Source organism: Psittacula echo (assembly GCF_963264785.1).
Source record: "Psittacula echo genome assembly, chromosome: 1".
Taxonomy (NCBI): Eukaryota; Metazoa; Chordata; class Aves; order Psittaciformes; family Psittacidae; genus Psittacula; species Psittacula echo.
The window spans coordinates 82,195,899-82,217,407 of NC_137735.1; the positions used below are offsets into that span (position 1 = coordinate 82,195,899).

General features: G+C 43.5%; 1 protein-coding gene across 1 annotated transcript in view; it reads left to right on the forward strand.

Annotated features, from left to right (window-relative positions):
• The window catches only part of SLC4A4 (solute carrier family 4 member 4), a gene marked incomplete at its 3' end in the record, with an annotated part of 170,440 nt that overhangs the window by 11,142 nt on the left and 137,789 nt on the right, over positions 1-21,509 (forward strand). The window contains exon 2 of the mRNA XM_080625712.1: positions 19,817-19,890. Within this exon, the coding sequence (XP_080481838.1) occupies positions 19,817-19,890 (74 nt within the window). The remainder of the gene's footprint in view (positions 1-19,816; positions 19,891-21,509) is intronic.

A 21,509-nucleotide genomic window follows, 5' to 3' on the forward strand; every position in this document is an offset into this window, starting at 1 on the left:
GAAGAAAACTTGGCTAGGTGGGTTTAACAAAAGGTGCAGAGCTGCATATTGTGTGGGAATAGAATTTGCTGCTCAGCAATTGCTGACACGATATTCTTAGGAGTATGCCTAGTTTTTACTTGGTTGATAATCAAAAGGAAACTGTGCTACAGAGCCCCCCCCCCGCCAAAAACACTCCAACACTTGAGGCTCCCAAACCCAGTAACTGTTTCACAAGACCTGATTTTGTCCTGACAGCTTCCAGTCGTATGCAGAATGATTAAATGGGATGGTTTGCATCTGTGTTTGCTTGCTAACCTGCAGCCTGGGAGGAACTAGCATGGTGTGATGCTGCTGTCCAGCGTTGGAAGTGGAATGAGAAGGAGCTGTGGATTGGCTTTTTTCTTTTTTGCAGTTGGTAGAGGAGGAGTGAAGTTGTCTCTGTGTGCCCAGGGCATCCCTAGCAAGTTAACACCCTATGCCCAGCCATTCCGCTCTGAGCAGGGTATGGCTTTTAAGTGTGAAGGGTTTGTCCTTTAAACTTCCATGTTAGGATTTGAAATCTTGAAGCACTAGTCAGAAAACACTGTCATCTGGTGGTGGTGTATTGTGGTATTCCTCACAGGAGGTTTTTAAATGGAGTTCTGTAGAGAGGCTCTCAAAATGTGCTTTCAGAGTCCTTGCTGCAGCTGTAGGGTGGATGGTTCGGTTACTGGTGGCTTGTGCTGATGAGACACAAAGTGCATGTGGAAGAAAAATATCCCTGTGAGAAGGGAAAACATCTGTAACTCCTTTTGTTTCCTGATCTACCTGCTTATCAGGGCGCCTTGCTGCTGCATGCAAGTTCTTCCAGCAGCGGTGAAGAAGCTGGTTGTATTCCCATCAGAAAGATTTTTAACCTTAATACCTGCAATAAATAACAAGCTGGAAAGTGTTTGGGCAAGGTTGTGAATGAAAATTGCTGTGTGAGAGGGTAAAGAGAAAACCTGTATTTATTTTTCTGCCCATAACAGTTTTTTTCAGGTAGCAGTTGTTAATCAGAAGTACTGTCCTGCTGGAGAGAGCACTTGGAAGGCAATGTGTTGCCTTGATGGAGCAGAGATAAAACTGGATGCAATAGCTGCTTTGGGAAGGTGGATGCCTGGAAACACTTTATTCCTGTGGGTACAGATAGTGATGCTCCGTCATTGCCAGAGTGAGCTAGCATCCTTGTCACGCTCCAGCGACCTGCCTTTCACTTATTTTCTGTGTGCATTAGACTTAGAATCTGAACTCTTGCTTGGAGCAAATTCAAAGGGTTCTGATAGCTACTGTCAGGTTTTCTCGTATGAAGTCAATTAGCTGCTTCTGGCTTCAAATCCATTTAGGAGGCTCAAAAGGGAGTGCTCTTAGAAATCCCACTAATAGCAGTTTACAGTTAATATTGATAAAGGAGCCTGTCTCTGTGTCATTGTGCTGCTTCTGGTAGAAGGAAAGCTTCTCTTTGTGCTCCCTCTGAATAAACAGAGCTGGAAAGGGGAGGCAGAGCTCTTGTTCTTCACTGTTTGAAAATGAAATGAAAATACAGCAATTAACTACCAAGGTTGCAGCTAACTCCTACACCCGTTCAAAGCAATGCTTCTGCCCCCTGCCCTTGAACTTTGAGTTGCTATAGCATCTTCTTTCCCCTGAGTTTGCTCAGCATTGTGTGTAGTTTGTGGCAGGAACATTTTTTTTATTGCTATTTGACAGTATTGAATTTTTGTACTGAACAGTTACAGCACCTATCCTATCACTGGGTGATAAAACAGCGTGTGGCAGAAGAAAAAAGCTGCAGAAGCTTAAAAGCACTTGGTGGTACTGTGGCCTGCTGGAGTGCTTGCTCTCAGGTCAATCTCTACCATCATCTCTCTAGATCTTGGTGGCTTGGTATCAAATAGTGGCTTCAAGGAGTGGCTATCATCTTTTGGGTTAAGGCTTGCATGGGGATGGAGCTCAAAGATAGTCTGTCAAACATACGAGCCTTGAAAATTAGTGAGTGATATTAGTTATGATGAAAGTGCCTCCTGTGGAATAAAAGTTGCCCCTGGGGCTATCAGCAGAGAGAATTTAGGTGAGTTTCTGTGGTGAGAAACAGCAGAAAATTGGAGAAACCTGCATCTCAGTTTTTGTTCTTGATGTTCTGTTGTGTTTGGTTTAGAATTGTGGATTTCTATCTGAATTTCCAACCACGCAGCGAAAAAGAGAGCAGGACTTGTAGTGTACAAGCCAGTTGTGATCCATACTCTGAATCCTGCGGAGCACTTTGGAGGAGCACCACAATGACAAGTGGTCCTATTTTTAACAGGTTTTCCCACCAGAAAAATCAGAAGATGGTTTGACATAACCAAAATCGGAATCCTTTTTATTTGAGGCTCAAATGGATTTTCTGCATCTGAATTCTAGGATTGTGTGTGCTGTTAGCAAGGCTGATGCTGCTGCAACAGTAAAACACACTGAAGGGGGATTTGATTTATTTTTTTAAGAGTGTGTGTGTATTATTTATATATATAAATGTATGTGGAGGGAGAGACTGGATAATCTATGTATTTATTACTCCTAAGGAAATCCTTTAAGGGAGGGGGGTAATCTTCCAAGTCACAGTGTTTCAAATCCTTGCTTTATTATCTAGCTACATTTATTAGGGAACAGGGTCATATTTCTATTGTGCTACTGAATATTATGATTGCTACATACTCTGTGTTAATCCAACTTGAAATAAGCCTTAATTGTCCTTCCATGCATAGTGATCCATACATTTCACGTTACACAGTGAGTCTTGAAAAATCAAACTTGGTGGTGGTGGGAATTGTTTGAAGGAATTCTTAAGACTGAGGTTTACTAGAATCTCTTTATTTTCTTAACAATGTTAATTATAAAAATGGCTTAATTCAGTGCTAATGTTATAAATGAACATATTTAAAAGTTTTCTGAGTTACGAAATGTTGGCTTGATGAGTTATGTCAATCTTATGCAGTTATATCAATTGTTGCATTTTTGTTGCCTCGAAAACAAGTTATTCCTGCAAGGTATGGTCTGTAGGAAATATTTTGCCTGGGTTTCAGAGGAGAAAAGCATAGGTCCAGCCAGAGACTGTGAAACAAATATCATTTCTTTACAAATTGGAGCAGGTTTGTCTGTGCTGCTCCTTTTTAGACAAGTCCTGAGGACTACTCTTTGGGTTTAATCAGTCGTTATTCCATTGTTAGCTATGGATTCCTTTGCTAGAGATTTTTTCTTTTTGAGGGTGGTTTGGAAATTGTGGGATTTGATCTGTTGGAGTGTTCTTACTGCTAAATCTGGGACGTGGATATTTCCATGATCTGCCTGGTGATGGGAACAGATAATTGTGGGTGGAAAACTGTGCTTAGAACTCTGGGGGCTGTGGTGGGATGGTACCTCTTTTTTTAACCTGTGCAAGGTGCCTGCAGCTGATCTGTGGGATTAATCAACCAGGCTAAAAGTGGATGTGCTTGTTCCCCGGTGGAGATTTAATTTTATTTGCCTTCTCAAGTTATCACAGTGAGCTGGTATTATGTAAGAAATCCTGGTGGCTTTGCATGTGCCACGAACATTCGCCTTTTTTCACTTAAAATTGACTCCTGTAGTTTATTCTGTCTTCGTCTGCTCCTGTTTTCTGAGCAAAACCTGAACCTGGAAGCTTTTTGATTTTGATGACTATTCAAATGTGTAATCTTAAGTCAAAAGAAGAGACTGGAGTCTTGCATGTCAAGTAATCATCCTTGTTAGAATTTGTCTTGTCTATGCTGCACAGTAATTGCAGAAACAGGACTTGCCTGTCCTTTTCACTGCTCTGTGCAACTTAATGATAATTTTCACCTAAGTTATTTTAAGTTTTTGCTTAATTTTAATCTCCTCTTGCAGCTTTACTGATCAGAGCCTCTAATTTCAACTCTTAACCTTGAACAGAAGGTTGCAAAAGTGAACTGCTTTTATTGTTCTGTGACTATATAACACTTCAGACGTATTGTCAACCCTCATACGTAAGCATAAAGATCTGTTATCAAGGTTGCTAACTGTGAGAAGATTCTGTGTTTAGAATGAGGCTGGGAAATACGTGTTCGGTAGGTCACGAAAAAGTAGCGTTTGAGTATGTTACACCTGCTTCCTTGCACTAGAATTGAATGCAAGTGTGTTTCCTACATGGGATTTGTACATGCACATTTTGCTTAGGTCTCTCAGTTGGTAAATTTGATGATTGTGAAGTGGATTTTATCCAAATTCTTGCTGGATGTGAATAGCCTGATATCACTTCCACTTCTGACAGTTGGTGCATTCAGCAGGCAAACAGCACTGCTGAAGACCAGTCGCCCTAGTCAACAGAGCAGCCTGTGTATCCTTCTAGGCAGAAACAATAATCGCAGTGAAAAAATAGAGGGATACTTTGTTCTCTTCTGTCCCCTGTGGAGCTCCGTTCCAAAGCTGTAATGGCACAACAATACAGTGTGCGGTGCCCTGGGAGTTATTCCACATCCATTGTTTAACATCTCATGATGTTTAACATCTCACAGGCTTGGGCTTGTGAATAACGAATAAGTTTGAGGAGCATTGTCCCAGGCGAAGTGTGAATGTGGCGTTCTTGGGAAACACTGCCAGATGCCTTCATAATGCTGATGATGGAGTTTCAGTGCTGTGAGCATCCTTATTGTTGCGTAGAGAAAGCTTGGAAATGCGGAGCCATGCCTTGGAGTGCCACGGCATGGTTCACATCTTTCGTGGCCATACAATGGGCTCCGGTCCTGGTACCTTTCCTACAGTTCATGGGACGTTCATTTCTGTGGGTCTGTCACCTGAATCCCACAGGCAGTTTGCCACCGGTGACTTCCAGCCTCGAAGCAATTCAGTGGGTGGATTGTTAAGGCCATGCTAAAGTGCGGTGGGTTGAGTCTGATGTGCGTAGCTCCACTGGTATGAGCAGGAGGAACAAGGGTGAGATGATTGAGTGGAGAGAACAGATCGAACGGGGATGGACAGGTGTAGGAACGAAGTCTGGATTGTAACCATAGGCTGTGTGAGGGGTGGGGTTGGAAATTAGTTGGAGACCAGTGCAAAGTCTTCAGTCCATCTTTGATAGGGACTTGCAGGGTGGTGTTAGGAAGAGGTTTATTTATTTATTTATTTATTTATATTTATTTATATTTATTTAGAAGTTAATGGAATATTTCATAGGAAGGGACCTTCAGAGGTCACCCAAGGCCTAGGTTGTGTTTTCAGTTACAACTCACCTGTGGCCGTGTCAGTTGACATCACTAATTTTGTTGCAAAACCATCTTGAATAGACAGATGTTGCTTGCAGAGTGTCAACTTTTGAACTGCTTGCATTTCAGAGTGAGTTTAAGTCTCCAGTGTGTTACTGACATCCACAAAATGTGTTTGGAAAGAAAAGATTATTCTCATGTAAGAGCAAGAAGTACTTCTACAGGAATGTGATAAATTAAGGTTTTTCCGTATTCAGAATAGAATAGTATTTGTGGTTTTCTACCTTTTTATGAACAGCAAGTGATCAGTTTATATATTGAAAAGCCATAGTCTGGCTTTAGGAGAGGCAGTCTGTCTCTTCAGTGTATGCCTGCTGTGTTGTACAAGCTTTGAGAATGCTGTCTTTGGCCTTCAGCAAATAGTATATGGTTAACTGTGCCCAGGGGAGTGGGTTTTGACACCCTGTTAGGGTGTTACTGATCCCTCTTGTCAGACCAAAGTGACTTGGCTAGCTTGGTAGATAAGGTACGTGACTCTCTTGTGTTTTGAATTGGGAAAAGGCTCCCTTGAATGAATGCATTAGTCTGGCCAATGCTTAGCTTTGCTCAGTGTGGATAGGTTATGTGATTGTAAAAAGCAGCAGAGTATCATGGAATGCTTTGGGCTCGAATGGCCTTCAACTCCAATCCAGTTTCAACACCCTGCCACAGGCAGTGACACCTTCCACTAGAGCAGGTTGCTCCAAGCCCTGTCCAGCGTTGCCTTGATCACTGCCAGGGATGGGGCAGCCACAGCTTATCTGGGCAACCTGTGCCAGTGTCTCTACCCAATGCCAAGAGTAGAGACATTGAGCCGAGCTTTCCTTGTCCCTGGCAATGCTGCTGTTGCAGTTGAAGCCCTGTTCTGTGAGTTGGCTTTGGTGTGCGAAGCCCAGCAGCTCAGAGCTTTCCATGGTCCAAAGCCTCGTGGTCTGCCCAAGGAGCATCATGCACTGTGCCTGCCAATGCTGATGTGTCCATGGGACCTTGCTGATGTCTGCTGACAAGAAGGAAAAGTTGGGTCTGCTGGGCTTTGTGGTAGACCTTGAATTTTCTACCTTAGCTGTGCGCTGAAGAAGGTCTGAGAGCCTCTTAGCATTGAAAGAATGTGAGCAAGTCTGGGCTTGAGTGTGAGCTTGGGCCCATGCTTCACTGACAATGTAGGCAAGCCCAAGCACCCCTCCTTGACTACTGTGGGCACTGAACTACAACCACGGTGCTCTGACTACTCAGTTTCTCCTATTCGCAGGAGTGGGCACGTAGCTGTGGTTATCATCCTATAGTTCAACCCAGGATGGACACTCTGAACCTGTGAATAAAACAGTGAAGTGTCAGGAATTGCTGCAAAAGAAAAACCTCGAGGTTTCCTAAGTTTGCTTTGGATCATCCACATCTTCCCTTTCCCAGAAATGTGATACATATTTTTTGTTGAAAGGGAATATGCTGCAAAACAACTCTGTGGAAGCCCCAACTGTTATCTTAGTGTCAGAATCCTCTCCAGACACTGAATAAAGGGAGCTGTAAAATAATTACTCAAAGATCAAGCTAGAAGAGCCCAGACCAAACGTATTTCACTGAACATTAGGGCTACAACTTATTAAAAAGCATTGCAAAACCAGCTTAAGCTCATGGTGCTCAGAATGTATCTCCCGGCAAGTAACCAGAATGTCCTCTGAGCCTTCAGAAGTGGAGAAATGTGGGAGTGTGCAGAGATCTCTGTGAACTCTAAAACTTTATGTAATTACTTTTCTACAAATGAAGCTGTCTTTCTTGAACATGTTTCTTCCTTTTTAATTCTAAATGATGAAAAAGAAACCTTTGTGTTAAGTATTCCTGGTACATTAATGCCTTGGGTTATGAACAGCTTAGTATTTTCCTGGGGAGGCTCAACTTGTAACTCAGGAAAGGTATCTTGTATTCTCCATGAAGAAGTCAGTACACTTCTGGATATGACCCTTAGTTTGAAATTCTCAGTAATGTCTATGAAGTCTTGGACTGTGGTCTCAGCCCAACTTTCCTGGCTCTGATCCCAGACCAGTTATTCAACATAGCAATAAAAAAAAAAAGGCAAGATAATGGGTGCAGATAACTGGTATTTAATGTTGCTGTCTACAATTTTCCTTTTACCTTTAAACAGCTGTGTTGCAATGAGGTGCTGGGCACAAAGCTGTTCTTTGTTGGCAGGTGTCTCCAAGCAAGTGGTGGTTATATGAAGATTTACAAGCTGGGTTCAGTGATAGGTGGTTATAGCCTGTATTTGAGAAAGTGCCTGCAGCTGATGGTTAAGATGTGTGTGACTGGTTCAGAGTCACCCAGGAGTACCTTTTATCACCTTTGCTTACCGTGACCCCTATCACCAAAGAGACAAAAGGCAGCTTTGTATCCAAACCCTGTTGAAAATTAGCTGGAGTTGGCCACTGTTGTACCTTCTTCTGGAATGGAGATGTCTGGTTAAAGATGAGCGGTGAAATCTGCAGGCATCAGCTTACGTAACTACGGTACCCAGGAATCCTGGCTGAAAGAATTTCTTGGGGAGTTGGGGATGAATTAGAACAGCTATGAAGAGACCATGTGATGACCAAGCTGGGCAGGTTATGCTCAGTGGGTGCTGACCACGAATGTTGCCTTGGGTTGCCCTCTCCATCCCCAGACATGCTGGCTTGCTTTGTGACCACACCTGACACACCAAATGGATGTGTTGTAGAAAGGTGGTTTTCTGAGGTTTCTTCCCAAAGAATGGCTGCCTCCAGACACATGGAGGCAGATGCACGTGAAGAAGAGAATGAAAGCAGACAGTGAGTGATAACATGAGCAGATAAGCCTGGTATCTCGTTCACTCCTCCTTGGTGGGATGGAGGAGAGAATTGGAGTCCAAGCACCCAGCCAAACCCAGCGTATTCTCCACCCCTTATTCCATACGATTTGCATGATACTCAGGTCCCTATCCAAGACATCCTCATTACCCATCACCCCCCTTCCCATCCTTTGATATAATACACAGCTATCATTTCTGTCGTCTGTGGACCACCCCTGTGAAACATCTGTAAATTGTCCATAGATGTCCATTGAGTTGATTTAGTCTGTGACTTTGGGCTCCATCTCTTATAATGGTCACTCAGGACAGGAGAGGTGCTGTGTTGAATGCAGTTACTGGACACCAAAGCCAGCTCAGATTCGTCACTGCTGCACCTGCACTGCCTCTTGGAAGTCTTGTCCTCCATTAATTCAGTTGGTTCCTGCTATAGTAATTCCTGTAACATGGAACTCAAGTAATGGGTTACAACAATTTACAGTTTTTTTCCATTACAATGTCCATCCCTGGTTCCTTTGAACCAGACCATAGGGCTTAACATTGCAATGAACTTCTCCCCTTGCCCCTTCTCCAGCTTGGACTTAAACACAGACTGCAGTTCCTTAGAGGTGGAGCTGCTCTGTCATGGACTTAGCCATGGCCACACGCTTTGTGATGTCACAGCATGACCGGGTACACCACCATCACTGTTATCAGACTGTTCCCAGCATGGCAGAATCAGATGATAAGCACTACAGTAAGCAGCAAAACTATAAAGCATCCGCTAATGAGCACTAGACTCCAGTAGACAGTGAGGCAAGCAAGCCCCATGGTAAATACACAGGAGCCTGCCAATTAATAGCTAAACAGCAATAACAGCTATAAACTTGATCTAGCACATTCCAGTTGAATCTCTGGTTATCTGGAACCTTTTGCACCCCATGTTGGGTGCCAAGAAGAACTGTTTGGGTTTAACCCCAGCTGGCAACTAAGCACCACACCACTTCTGGCTCCCTCTTCCCAGTGGGTTGAGGGAGAGAATTGGAAGGGGAAAATGAGAAGTCATGGGTTGAGGTAAAGACAGTTTGATGGGTGAAGCAAAAGCCATGCATGCAAGCAAAGCAAAACAAGGAATTAATTCGCCAATTGCGAATCAGGCAGGAGTTCATCATCAGACAGGAGTTCAGCCATCCCTAGGACAGCAGGGCTCCATCATGTGTAACAGTTGTTGGGGGAAGACACCATCACTCTGAATGTCCCCCACTTCTACTCCTTCCCCCATCTGAGCCATGATGCCATATGGTCTGGAATATCTCTGGGGTCAGTCAGGGTCAGCTGTACTACACAAGCCTGAGTAACACCAGTAGCCTTCCTTTAGTAAAGGAAAATACATGTGGTCGTAATTTTCTAGGCTGTCTCTATCCAGAAGAATGGTTTTTTTGAAGTCTGTCCCTAGAGCAGATGAGATTTTTCAGCCATTGCCTGAAAAAAATACCTATGCTAAAGTCCCTTTTATCTTGCAGGAATCTGCTTGGTCTTGTAGACAAGCTCACTGGTCATCACACTAGTTTTTAGGGTACTTTGGAGGATCCAGGATCTCCTGCAGTTGTGGTGCTTATCAGCATCACCATGCTTCTACCACTTTCCCCCCCCACCCCCAGTTGCTTTTTTGGATGGTGATGGGTTACTAGAAGGGAGTTTGTAAGAGGTAGCTGTGAACACTTTCTAGCAAGAAACTACTTTTCAGCTCTTGGGTTATGGTTTTGTTCTCAGGCTTGTTTTGGGCTGATATGAGTAAGTCTATTTTGGGCTGCCCTTGACTGGATGTCATCTAAGGGACAGTCTTGTTAAAACTTGGGAGTTGCCTGCTCAGCGGTTCAGTTACGTGCTCCCGGCTGTGGTTAGAGACAGCAAATCCAGCTTTAGGGCACTTAGAACCAAATTAAGAACATGACTCTCCCATGAAGCAAAATGCCAATCCAGTAGCTAACTCATTTTGCTGGTAAAGTGAGTTTAACATTTCTAAATGGATTGACTTTATGCAGGATCATGTGTTGTCTGCTTCTACCACTCTGCTTTTATTCTGCGTCATGTTCCTCCCTGTTTAATTTGGTGTCCTGGCGGTGAAAAAACCCATATCCTTCGTTCACTGACTAATGCAGGAAAAACACCGTCATGTGCCCCTGCCTGGTCTGGGCGAAACTCTTATTAATGGCTAATTGATAGTCTGCAGGTCTGAGTTTAAAGATCACGGGCTTGGTCTGCTCTTTAGTGGCGCCATAATTTGAAGTCAAGGTATTAACTGGGTCATCGTAATGCATGGGTCTCATTACTCTCTGAGCTCTGTGCGTGGAAGGGCAAGGGCCACCTGAAGGTAGTGCATTGTTCTGTACAACAGTGACCTGCTCCCTGTTGTCCACTGCTGGGAATGTTATGGAGAATCATAGGAAATCTCTGTTTGCTGGCTTTTCAGGTGCCATCAAAAGAGTGAACGTGTGGCTGAACTCTTTCATGAGGCTAGTAGACATGGCAGTGAGGTTCCCAATGGCCATCAGTGTTCTGACAGCTATTTTCTTTGTCTGATAACATTGGCAAAACCAACAAACCTACCTCTCTGATACTGTGACATGATATTTTGAGTAGAGACACTGGCACAGGTTGCCCAGAGAAGCTGTGGCTGCCCCATCCCTGGCAGTGTTCAAGGCCAGGTTGGATGGGGCTTGGAGCAACCTGGTCTAGTGGAAGGTGTCCCTGCCTGTGGCAGGGGGTTGGAACTGGATGAGCTTTAAGGTCCCTTCCAACCTAAACCAGTCTGGGATTCTATGTGTTGTAAGCCTGGACAGCAGTAGCCAGAGGCCAAACATCGATTTTGCCCCAGCAGCCTGATGATAGCCCCCAGAAGGCACAAGAGGCTGCTCTCCATGACTGGGATCATGGGTCTGCCATGATCATGCAGGAAGGAATTGTCACTTGCAGTCACACTGCTGTTGAATGATCCTCATGGGGGTCATCAGTGAGGGACCAGTGTTCCTTTGGGTTCTTGGGCTTGTGCTGGCATTGTTGGTATTTTGCTAAGCACTTGGCAGTCTTGAGAGACAGAACGGCTCCTGGGGTCCGTGGTGCTGTGGGCTGGGACTGCCTTGCTCCTGTTGTTCTGACGGGAGCTTAAATTGGTGGAAGTGATGAAATTCTTAATTTCAGTCAGTTCTCAGATGGCTTTAAAATAACTTGGGTTTGTGTTTCTCACTGCTCTCTCCTCTCCTCTCTGGAAATGTTGCTCCTTCATCTTCAGTAAACTTGCTTTATGTTTTTGTGGTTGTTTGAATTTTCTTTGTTTGTTTGGGGGGCAGTGATTTTATTTTTTTTCCCCTTCCAGTGCAGCTAGTGGAGATAAAAAAGGGCATTTACTATGAAAATTGGCTGTTTGCATTTCTGTCAGCCACATCTGCAATAGTTTGATCAACTATTATTAAATTAGCATTTTATGTATGCACTGGGACTGATGCCAGTGACATTCAGAGGAGATTTTGTCTCATTTTTGCTGGGAAACAGTCACTATCAAGTCTTCTGGACAGGAGCTGTCACTCAAGTGGGGATGAGGGTAGCTTGGAGCACTTTGTTCTCTGAAAGCCTACTGTTTTTCTTGCTCATCTGATGTTTTTTGGGGAAGTTGCCTTTCATCTGCCTGGATTATGTGTGTGTGCTGATGTTTGCCTCTTGTGTATTTGTTTTTCAGCTGTGAGCTCTGATGACACTCTTGATGGGATCTCAAACAGTATCACATTCCTTCTTACTTTTGAGTAACTCATCTAAATTTTAGAAAATACATAGTTTTACAGGGTCTTTCATCTAGTAACCAGGTAAAGTTTGCAGAGATTGCTTTATTTATTTTGTTCTTCTTTTTTTACCCCACCAAGACCTGTACTGTTTCGAACTCAAATAAAACCCTTGACGTACTCCTGGTTCTCAGTCATGCACTTTCTCCGGTTCTCAGTCTATAGCTGGACACTGGTTGCGTGAGGATTTTGGTAATACACACACTTCACGAAGTTCCTGCTCAGTTAACACCTTTGTCTGCTGCTCAGTCATGCTACATGGACTGTGTATGAGGTTGAGTGTTGAAGCAGATTACGGGAATCATCCATGTTAAAAATATCCTTTATGCTGGATTATGTTTGTGAAACCAGCATATTGTGAAATCGCGTATCACTTCAGTACACCCAGAACTGGATCGGAAGTGCTGTGACTGCACTCTGTGAAGTGCTGAAAGTGCATTAGCTCCCTTGGTTGCTTCAGATCTGTCCAGAATGTTTTATACAACCTTGCTTTCTGCCTCTGCCAGCCCAGCATTTTGCTGGATCAGGTATTGTCTGTCCTCCTTCCAGCAGAAAGCAATGAAGCCAGCATACGTTCTGTACTGCATGCTTAGTTGTGATGATATTAACATTGGTGGTCCAGAGATCTGTGGTGCTTTTAGAGCGACTTCAGCATCTCAGAGGCGAAGGGAAGGAAAATATGCAGCTCTAGGAGTCGTGCGTTTGAAAGTATAAAGCCTGAAAGAAGGGAAAAATTCCAAGCTGTTAGAGAAGTGAAATTAAGACGTAAGATGGTCTCATACATTTTGTGTGCTGGAGGTTATTGCTACAGAGACTTCCCCCCCTCAAACAGTCACATAGGAGGATGAATGCGGGAGCTGCTTGCTGGGAAGCTGGGATGGGGAGTCCTGGACTGTTTTCCCCGAGGAAAACTGGCTCTGGGTTAGTGGTGCCACTGGATGTGCTGCGCCACCCCAGACTCTACACACTGGCTGTTCCTTTGCTGAGTGGGAAGTGGACTTAACCCCAGGAACTCCCATTCCAGACAAGCTTTTGCTTTTACAAGGTGGGCTGGCAAGGCTGAGGCACCCACTCTAACATCCCTGTCTGTAGGTAGGAAACCATGTAAGGTCCGAGCTACCCATCCCTTGCTTTTTGAGCCCAAGTGTAGCAAATACTCAGCAGATGCTGGAAAGATTTCCTACAGTTGCTATTTCTTTGTCTAGGTTTATATAGCTGCGTGTTTGTGTATATATGTATGTATGTGTGTATGTATGTATGTGTGTGTGTATGTATATATAAATATAGTAGACAGAGGATTTCTTTACATATCCTGTCTACTACTGACTTGTAAATTCTTGTACCCGTTTGAAAGTCATGTGCTGAGCTGATGTAAAATCCATGCTTGTAATATTGCAGTTCTGAGTCTGTGATACCTGGTCTTATGACACAGTCCACTTAGGCACCGGTTTCTTGAGAATAGCTCTCACACAAGGCTTGAACAAGCAGCTACTTCATGAAACAAGATTGTTTTTACATAGACACGGGTTTAGTTGAAGAGCACATGAAAATGCTCTCGGAAGTCAGCCCTTTGGAGAGGTTTCATCTAAGGCTTACTGAGCCTCAGGTCATGCACTGAATTACAGATCTGTTGGACACTGACTAATTTTGAGTGGGGCAAACACTTTATGGCTTGGGGTCATGTTTTCACCTTAGCTGTCTTCCACCCTGGATTGTGCTCTCTCCCTCTGCCGCTTTCCAATTTTGAAACTATTCCTGAGAATTTGCTCATGTTTTGGTGTGGTTTGTTTTTTTTTTTTTTTTTTTTTTTTTTTTTTCCCAAGCAAATGTTTTGAAGCAGGTTGGGGATTTTAGGAATTTTTTCATGCCAAAATCTTCTTTTTTCAATTAGTAGCCAAACCTGAAAAAATACATAGTGATACCCAATTGGATGGGTAAAACATGGTCAACTAAGAAGTTGCCTGTGAGGCATAAAACTAACAAAAATATTGCAGGACATGAGATCGTCACAGAAATAAATGGCATAAAAACCCCAACTCAGACCCCTCAGGCTATCCTGAAATGATAGTTTTTGGGAAAACTCCACTGCTGCTTATGGGTTTAAAACCTGTCACCATTCTGCCTCTAGAGAAAACTTATTTGTGATTTATACTTCATGCTTTGCAGAAGATGAAGCTGCAGAAATATCTGGTTTATGTTAGCCTTAAACAGATACATTCATAGTATTTGCAGCCCAAAATCACTTCTTCCTGTTGATTGGCTCATCTCATAAAGGTCCTATGTAAATGCAATCTTGAATTCCTTTCTGTACCCTTTCCTGGCTCTAGCTACAGTCACTGTAGCAGATGAATAGGGAAGATGGCAGGAACCTAGTGCTGAGTGGTAGATGTTCACCTCATCCTACTGCAGAGAGGTCTGGAACCAAGATGCTGCGATTTCCAAACTAAGCTTGAAGAAAATGTGGACTTCTCCTTGCTGTTATGTCTCCAGTTACAGCTCCATGGTCTCCTTTAAGAGAAGGAAATGAAAGCAAACAGGCAGCTGAATTTATCAGGTTTTATAGAGTTGTGTCATTTTATGGTAAGCAATCTAAACACAATAAAACGATGGCTTTAACTGCTACACCTACCGTAGGGTCCAGTGCCAATATCCCCCTTGGATTTCCCTGTGTTTTGATAATGTTACTTGGTTGGTTGTGCAGACGAAAGCTTCAACTTCGTTCACTCCTAATTATTTTTCCTGATAGTTGTTTCATTTTTGGATCCATATTGAATTGGATTTTTGGTATCCAAGTTGAAGTGCCCTCCTGAAGTTCTCAGATATTTAAATTGATACCCAAATGATACAACTTATATTGTCAAAATAAATTCATATAATTCTTAGCTTGGTTTCAGGAAAGTGCTCTCATAGGCTTCACCTGTGAGTTGAGATAAACCCTTTGAGTTCTTGACATTCCAGTCAGTAAGAGTTTTGAAAACAAGATTTAGTTAAGAACTGAGGCTTGTATTTACATCCTTTAATGGGACCTAATTTCAATCCCTGAGGACACCTCTGTAGAGTGAAACATGTCATGTAACAATGAGATGATCTAATTGCAATTTATTAAAAACCCAAACCAATAGAAGTCCATACCCCAAGTTTTCAAAAATGTCGTATTAAGACATTTTAGTAACCTGAATAGAATGGCACAGTATCACTGAACCATCGAGGTACCTTTTCCAAAGTGAAATCCATGTAACCTGAGATATTTCAAGCAAATAACTATATCCAGGTTTGTATTCTGCTTGTTGCTGTCTGATTGATCCAAGGCACCCAATGGCTTTGGTTTGGGTTTCCCCATGGCCTTCCTAACTTGCCGACAAAACCAGAGTGTCAGTTGACACGGAAAATGTTTGAATCCAGTGATTCAGGCAGCAGTGTAAAGACAAAAGGCTGCCCACAGAAAGCACACTTACCCTGTGTTTGCTATGTCCTTTCTCCAAAGCCCCTTTACCAAGCGTGCTTTGGTAACGAAATGCTTGTATTGCTGTCATCCCTGAGAGATACGAGCAAGCAGCAGCAAACCTTTGAGTTTTCACATGCCCTTTGAAAAGATGAGTAGTGCAGAATGTGCCATTGCTCGTAATTTGGTCGTAACATGATAAACTTGCAAAGCTTTCTTACTTTATGCCTCCTCCTTGTTTCAATACAGCATATGCTATTAACCAGCAGCCGTGTTGTACACAGTGTGGTCCAACACGTGCTAGCAGTTCCTTGGCAATAAAAGGTAGGAGTTAGTGCTGCAAAAAGGAAAAGCACAACTGAAAACAGATGAATGGTCCATGCTCCTTTAACGTTGTGTATGTTCTGTCCTTTCCCTATGTGTCTTGCATCGTCAGAAAAAAGGGTGCTTTGGCACTTTACTTGCATTTGTTCAGCCTGGAGAAGAGAAGGATCAGGGGAAACCTTAGAGGAGCTTCCAGTGCCTAAAGGGGCTGACAAGAAAGCTGAAGAGGGGCTTTTGACAAGGGCAGGTAGGGACAGGACAAGGGGGAATGGCTTTAAACTGACAGAGGGGAGATTTAGATAAGATGTAAAGAAGTTCTTCCCTGTGAGGGTGGTGAGACACTGGCACAGGTTGCCCAGAGAAGCTGTGGCTGCCCCATCCCTGGCAGTGTTCAAGGCCAGGTTGGACGGGGCTTGGAGCAACCTGGTCTAGTGGAAGGTGTCCCTTCTCATGGCAGGGGGTTGGAACTGGATGAGCTTTAAGGTCCCTTGCAACTCAAAGCAGTCTCTGATTCTATGATTACTCTTCAAATGTAGTTTGCACATGGGCTCTGGATTATACTGTCTGGTCCAGTTACAGCACTGGCTCTGTTCTTTGTTCCCTTTGTTCAGTCCAGAGTTTGCTGGTCTTTCTTCCTGATTTCAAAAGACGTTTGAAATGGGAAGAATTGTAAAAGCTTATCAGCAACTAGTAACTCTCATTTCTGGCTCCCCACCTACATGACACCTTTATTTGCTGGTGTGAGTGATACCTTGGTGCAGCAGCTCACATTGCCCACATCAGCCCTTATTTATGCCAAGGACCTGTTTCCCTCTCCTTTCCTCACCTGTGAGACACTTGTTAAAATCCTATTGACACATCATGTCATTCCCAGAAATGTCTGGTACCAATCTAATGATCTCTCAATTACTCAAGCCAATTACTGAAGCAGCTCATGTTTTTTCACTTGAGTATATTCTGTCAGACTACATGATTCACTCTGATACAAACAGAGAAAATAGGAGCCCAGTATTACTATTATTTTATTAATTTTCAGGTTTGTTTCCAGAGCCTTGCAACAGCAGCAGTTAGAATTTGGATCTAGATAGAAAGTGTCTGAATGGCTTTTTACCTTACTAAAAGGAGCTGATAAACCAGGCTTAAACAAGGGCATGTTTCTGTTCAAAGGCCCTAAAAAAATCCGCCTTCCCCTCTCACCCCTTTCTTCTGTCCAGTGTCTTCTCCATGGGATGGTGAAAATACCTTTTTCTGCGGCAGCACTTCACTGATGGGACTCTGCCAGTTTTCCCCTCAAGACCTAAGTGGAGATTTTCTTGTTGTTTCACATGATAAAGGATGTTTTCTTGCTAGATTTTGTCCTGAAGAAATCCTGCCGTAATCGGACAGAAAAGCCCAAGTCAAGGGAGGTGGTGCTTGGGAGTCTAATCCCTGAACTCCTGCGGATTAGAAACAAGTGCCGTGCCAGGGCGATCCAAGCTCTATTCCTGGCCCTTTAAACCCCCCCCAGCTCCTTCGGATCTGCTCTGTGCCTGTGTCAGGGGAAGAGCATCAGGCTTGTGGTGTGGCTTAAGCACTTTTCCAACCTGTTAAATGGGATAGACTGGTGCAGGGGAAGAAAGGTGCCATTCATTGCTCAGCAGCAAGTGGGTGCTGCTGTGATGGCCAATTTGGGCAGCCATTTCAATTTTCAGCAGTCCTTGCAGGCAGTGGAAATTGCTCCCTTCCTTTCACCTCTTTTCTGTCTCCCCCTTCCCATAATACTTGCTTCTCAGCTGCTGCAAACTTGGACTGGTGCTGCCTGACATGACATGGAGAAATTGACCGTGGAAACCAGTGTGGGATGCACTCAAGGAACAGAGGCAAATGCCAGGGCATGTTGTGCGTGAGGCTGTTAGAACGGAGTTTACGGAGTAATAAAGCACGTGTGGTTTGCGTTTGGTCTGGAAATCCAGCCCCATCTGTTCCAGATTTTTTCAGTTGTGTTTATAGGAAGTAGCTACTGTGCTGTTGTGGGGAGGAAATAAGATAAATCAAAATTGGGCTGTGCCTTCACAACCATTGCAAAAAGGCAAAAGCATCCATGAAATAAGTTTCCTTCTGTTGCGTTAGGAAAGATGTGTAGTCTTGAATAATTTAATGAAAATTGGAGCTTTTGGTAAGGATTCCGTGTGCATGCCTGGGTGCTGGCTTTGTGTGTTCTCTTGTCAAGAAGCACATCCTCCCCTTCACACAGAGCAGTGATTGCTTGTGAAATGGTACCTTCCTTAAGCCAGGGAAATTTGTTCTTCAAATCCTCTGTATTCTGGGTCTCTGGCAGATAATGCAAGCAGAAACAGCCTGTGGGAAGGGGAGGTGGCCTTCTTTCAAGTGTCTGAATTGGAACTAAACTTAGGAGGTGATGCTTTGTCTTCATTTTGGGGTATGCTGCTGTATTATTTGCTGACATCCAGTAATCCAAGTGAAAAATGAGTCTTTCCATGTGCTTAGTTAGTGGCTTTGAATCTGACCTATTTCACTTTGCTCTTTATCTGTGACATGTTTGAGACTCATTCACAGGAGCTGAGCTGCAGACTGAGAGCTGAGAATGTGGCCAATAGTGTGTTAGTGAAAGTGTTTGTGATGGAGGAAGATTTGGCAAAGATGAGAATGTCTGCTCTGCTGCTGCTTTCAGAAAACCAGGGCCTGGGTACTTTATTTTGTGGCTGGTTTTCATTGTTTGTTGTTGTTCGGGTCCGTGTTGACACACATGGTAGATAACCTGAGACATTCTAATTTCCTGATATTCGCCTGTTCAAATTTTGTACTCTCCTGAATTTGAATGTGCACTTAAAGAACTCTATTGCTGCTACTGCACATAGGAGATCATGCAGGCCAGGTTGGACCAGGCTTGGAGCAACCTGGTCTAGTGGAATGTGTCCCTACCCATGAGAGGGGGTTGGAACTAAATGAGCTTTAAGGTCTCTTTCAACCCAAACTAGTCTGGGATTCTGTGCGAACAAGTGGAAGCAGTAGAGATGTGAAGAAGTTTTGAAGGCTTTGTCTCTTTCTGTAATGAGTTTGTCCCTATTCCATCTAGCGAATATAAGGAAAATGTCTTCATTTTTGATCATTATCCGTATATGCCTGTTTCTTGCCATTGGTAGGAAACCGGGTTACCGGCTTGGTCTCCAGTGTATTAAGATGGAAAGCTTCCACAGTGACAGTCCAGCAATGAGCAGCAAATGTGTGCTTAGCCTCTAAGGAGATTATTTAATATAGCTACATTTTTTTTTTGTTATTTTATCATCGTTTTATTTGCTTGTCAAAAGTGAATTTGGAAATGAACCTTGGAAAGCTTGCAGGGTCTTATTTTGTGGGTGAAATACAGCAGCAGGAGTTCTGGGCAGTGTCCCAGGAGGACTTTTATGGTGTAGAATTAGGAGTCTCTGCTATACAGAGAAGCAGATAAGAGGTGGAGGGGGAAGGAGACAGCTGCTAACACCCGTCCCCGAGTGGATGAATGAACGGGTGACACACAGAAATGACTGCTGTGATGGTCTGACTTGCTATCGCTCAGTGTCTGGATAATCCTCATATGTCAGATTTCTGTAAGGCCAGCATGTGACACAGAGCTCGCCTCCCAGCACACAAGTGTGCTTTGCTGGTATTAAGAGGCTGGCTGGAGCCGTTTGAATGCGTGTGTGTGTGTCTATGTGGTATGTGTGCTTGCTTGTAAGTGGGGTTCTGCCATCACGGTCTTCTAGAAGAGCTGAACAGAGAAACTGGAATCCCACGAACTCTTGGCTATTGCACAGATAGCTCCAGACTTGCCTGCGTGTCTACATCATTTTTAGGAAAAAAAAAAAAAGAAAAAGGAGAAAGGAAAAACAAAAAAAGAAACAAGAAGCAGGAAAAACCTCAGAGATTTGTAGCCAGGATTACCTTTCTCCCACCTGTCACCACTGATGGCCTCTCAAGGTTAGAATTCGAGCTACGTGAGGCCAGCTTAAACCAAACGGCATCTGAAAGGAGCTCTATGAAGGAACAGCAGGCTCTGGAAGGAGAACAGCAGTGCCCACAGGAACATGAACAACAGTTTGCAAGTTAACCTGCCCAGGACCTGGGCTGGTTCAAACAGCTCGCTCCAGGAGAAGTCTGAGCATTCCTTTTTTCTTTTCTATTACTACAGGATGGAGGACGAGGCAGTACTGGATAGAGGGGCTTCCTTCCTTAAACATGTATGCGATGAAGAAGAAGTGGAAGGTAAGGGACCTTGGACTGCTTACGATTTTACATGTAAGATGGGCATGGTTGGAAAGCAGAGAAAAAGGGCACCTTTGTTCTGCCGAGTAATTAAAATTGAAACATCAGTAAGTTTGATTGGGGTAAAACTGACTTGTTAAAGAAGAGGATTTTGTTAAAGAAATTCTCTTTTTCAGTTGAGGAGTGAATGTCATTGTTGGCTGCTGGCACGCATTTCCACTCCCCACAAAGTCCTTTTTGCAGTGCCTTCCGTAGTGGCTGTGAAATATCAGAGCTGTTTGTGTTTCTTTCCTCTATGAATATAGTTTTTGCAATATTGCAAATCACCTGGAAGTGCTGGAATACAGTGGCAGATGTCACAAAGGGAGATGTGAACTGGAAAAAACAGTTGAATTTGTACTGAGTGTCAGGGGTGGGCATAAGGCAGCAAGTGGATGTTTGCCTGGGTGATGCTTTTAGCTTAGGAGGCATAAAGAGAAGGTTTTTTGCTTTGAAAAGGAACTTTTTAACAGAGCACAATTTCCTCGCTTTTTAGGAAATCCTTTGAAAGTGCTTTATTTTCTCTCCAACTAAAAATGTTGTGATGTCCCAAAGGTGGAAGCAATTTCAAGAAATTTAAGGTTGTTTGTGGGACATTATTAGGCTAATAGGAATGAATTATTTGCAGAAGATTCTCTTTTTCTTGGTTTCTGACGATCAGTTGACCGTGTGCTTGATAAACTAGTGGGGGAGAAGGAGGAAAGGACGGTAGGTGCCTAGAAGGGAAAGAAGGCCAGTGTTCACCTCACAGTGCTAGCATTCCCTCAAGTATATTATTTTATTCTAATTTCTTTATTTATTAACAAACGACTGTGGTTTTTGGTTTAAAATGTTTTGAAAGCTGTAGGGTTACAGCCATGTCATTGTCACTGGCAATGGACAGTGAAGGATCAAGAAGTATGAAAGAAAATTATCTCTGAAATGATGAATTAGAGCACATCCAGCAAATGAAACCAGTCCTTTCCATCAAAACGCCTGTGTTTTCTTCCTCTCTTGAAGGTGCACAGATTATTCCATTGAGTAATCTGTGCTCAGTGGCTGTAAATCTTCATGTTGGGTTTAATTAGGCCATTTGCTGTCTGCAGGGTCGGAATGACAGGGGGTTTGTATTAGCCTTTTGCTCATAGAATAATTGACACTTTGGCACAGCAGAGACACTGGAGATGGGAAATAGAGAGAGTATTTCTCGCATTTTACTGCCTTAAACGTGCCACATGCTGTTGGGGTGTGTATTGCCCCTGAGTGAAACTCCAGGAATATGACACAACTTGTTTGTGAGGAGCAGTGTGGGAGCGTCCATTGATCTGTCTGCAGGTGCCTGAAAAAGGTTGTGGTTAATACTTAAATTCATATTTGTAGATGTGGTGTGTTTATCTCCATGTTCTGATGTAGATATCCTCATTTGATGCAGTTGGGCTAACAGACCAGCTGCAGTTCAGGAGAGGAAGAAGGAGAAGAGGAGGTGAAGCAAGTACTTCTAATTACACACGACGGCCCCTTGGAGCTGCAGCTGCTTGTCTGAGCCTTCAGAGAGACTGGGAGCTGTGTAACCAGCTAATTCCCTTGCGTGTGCTGAAGGC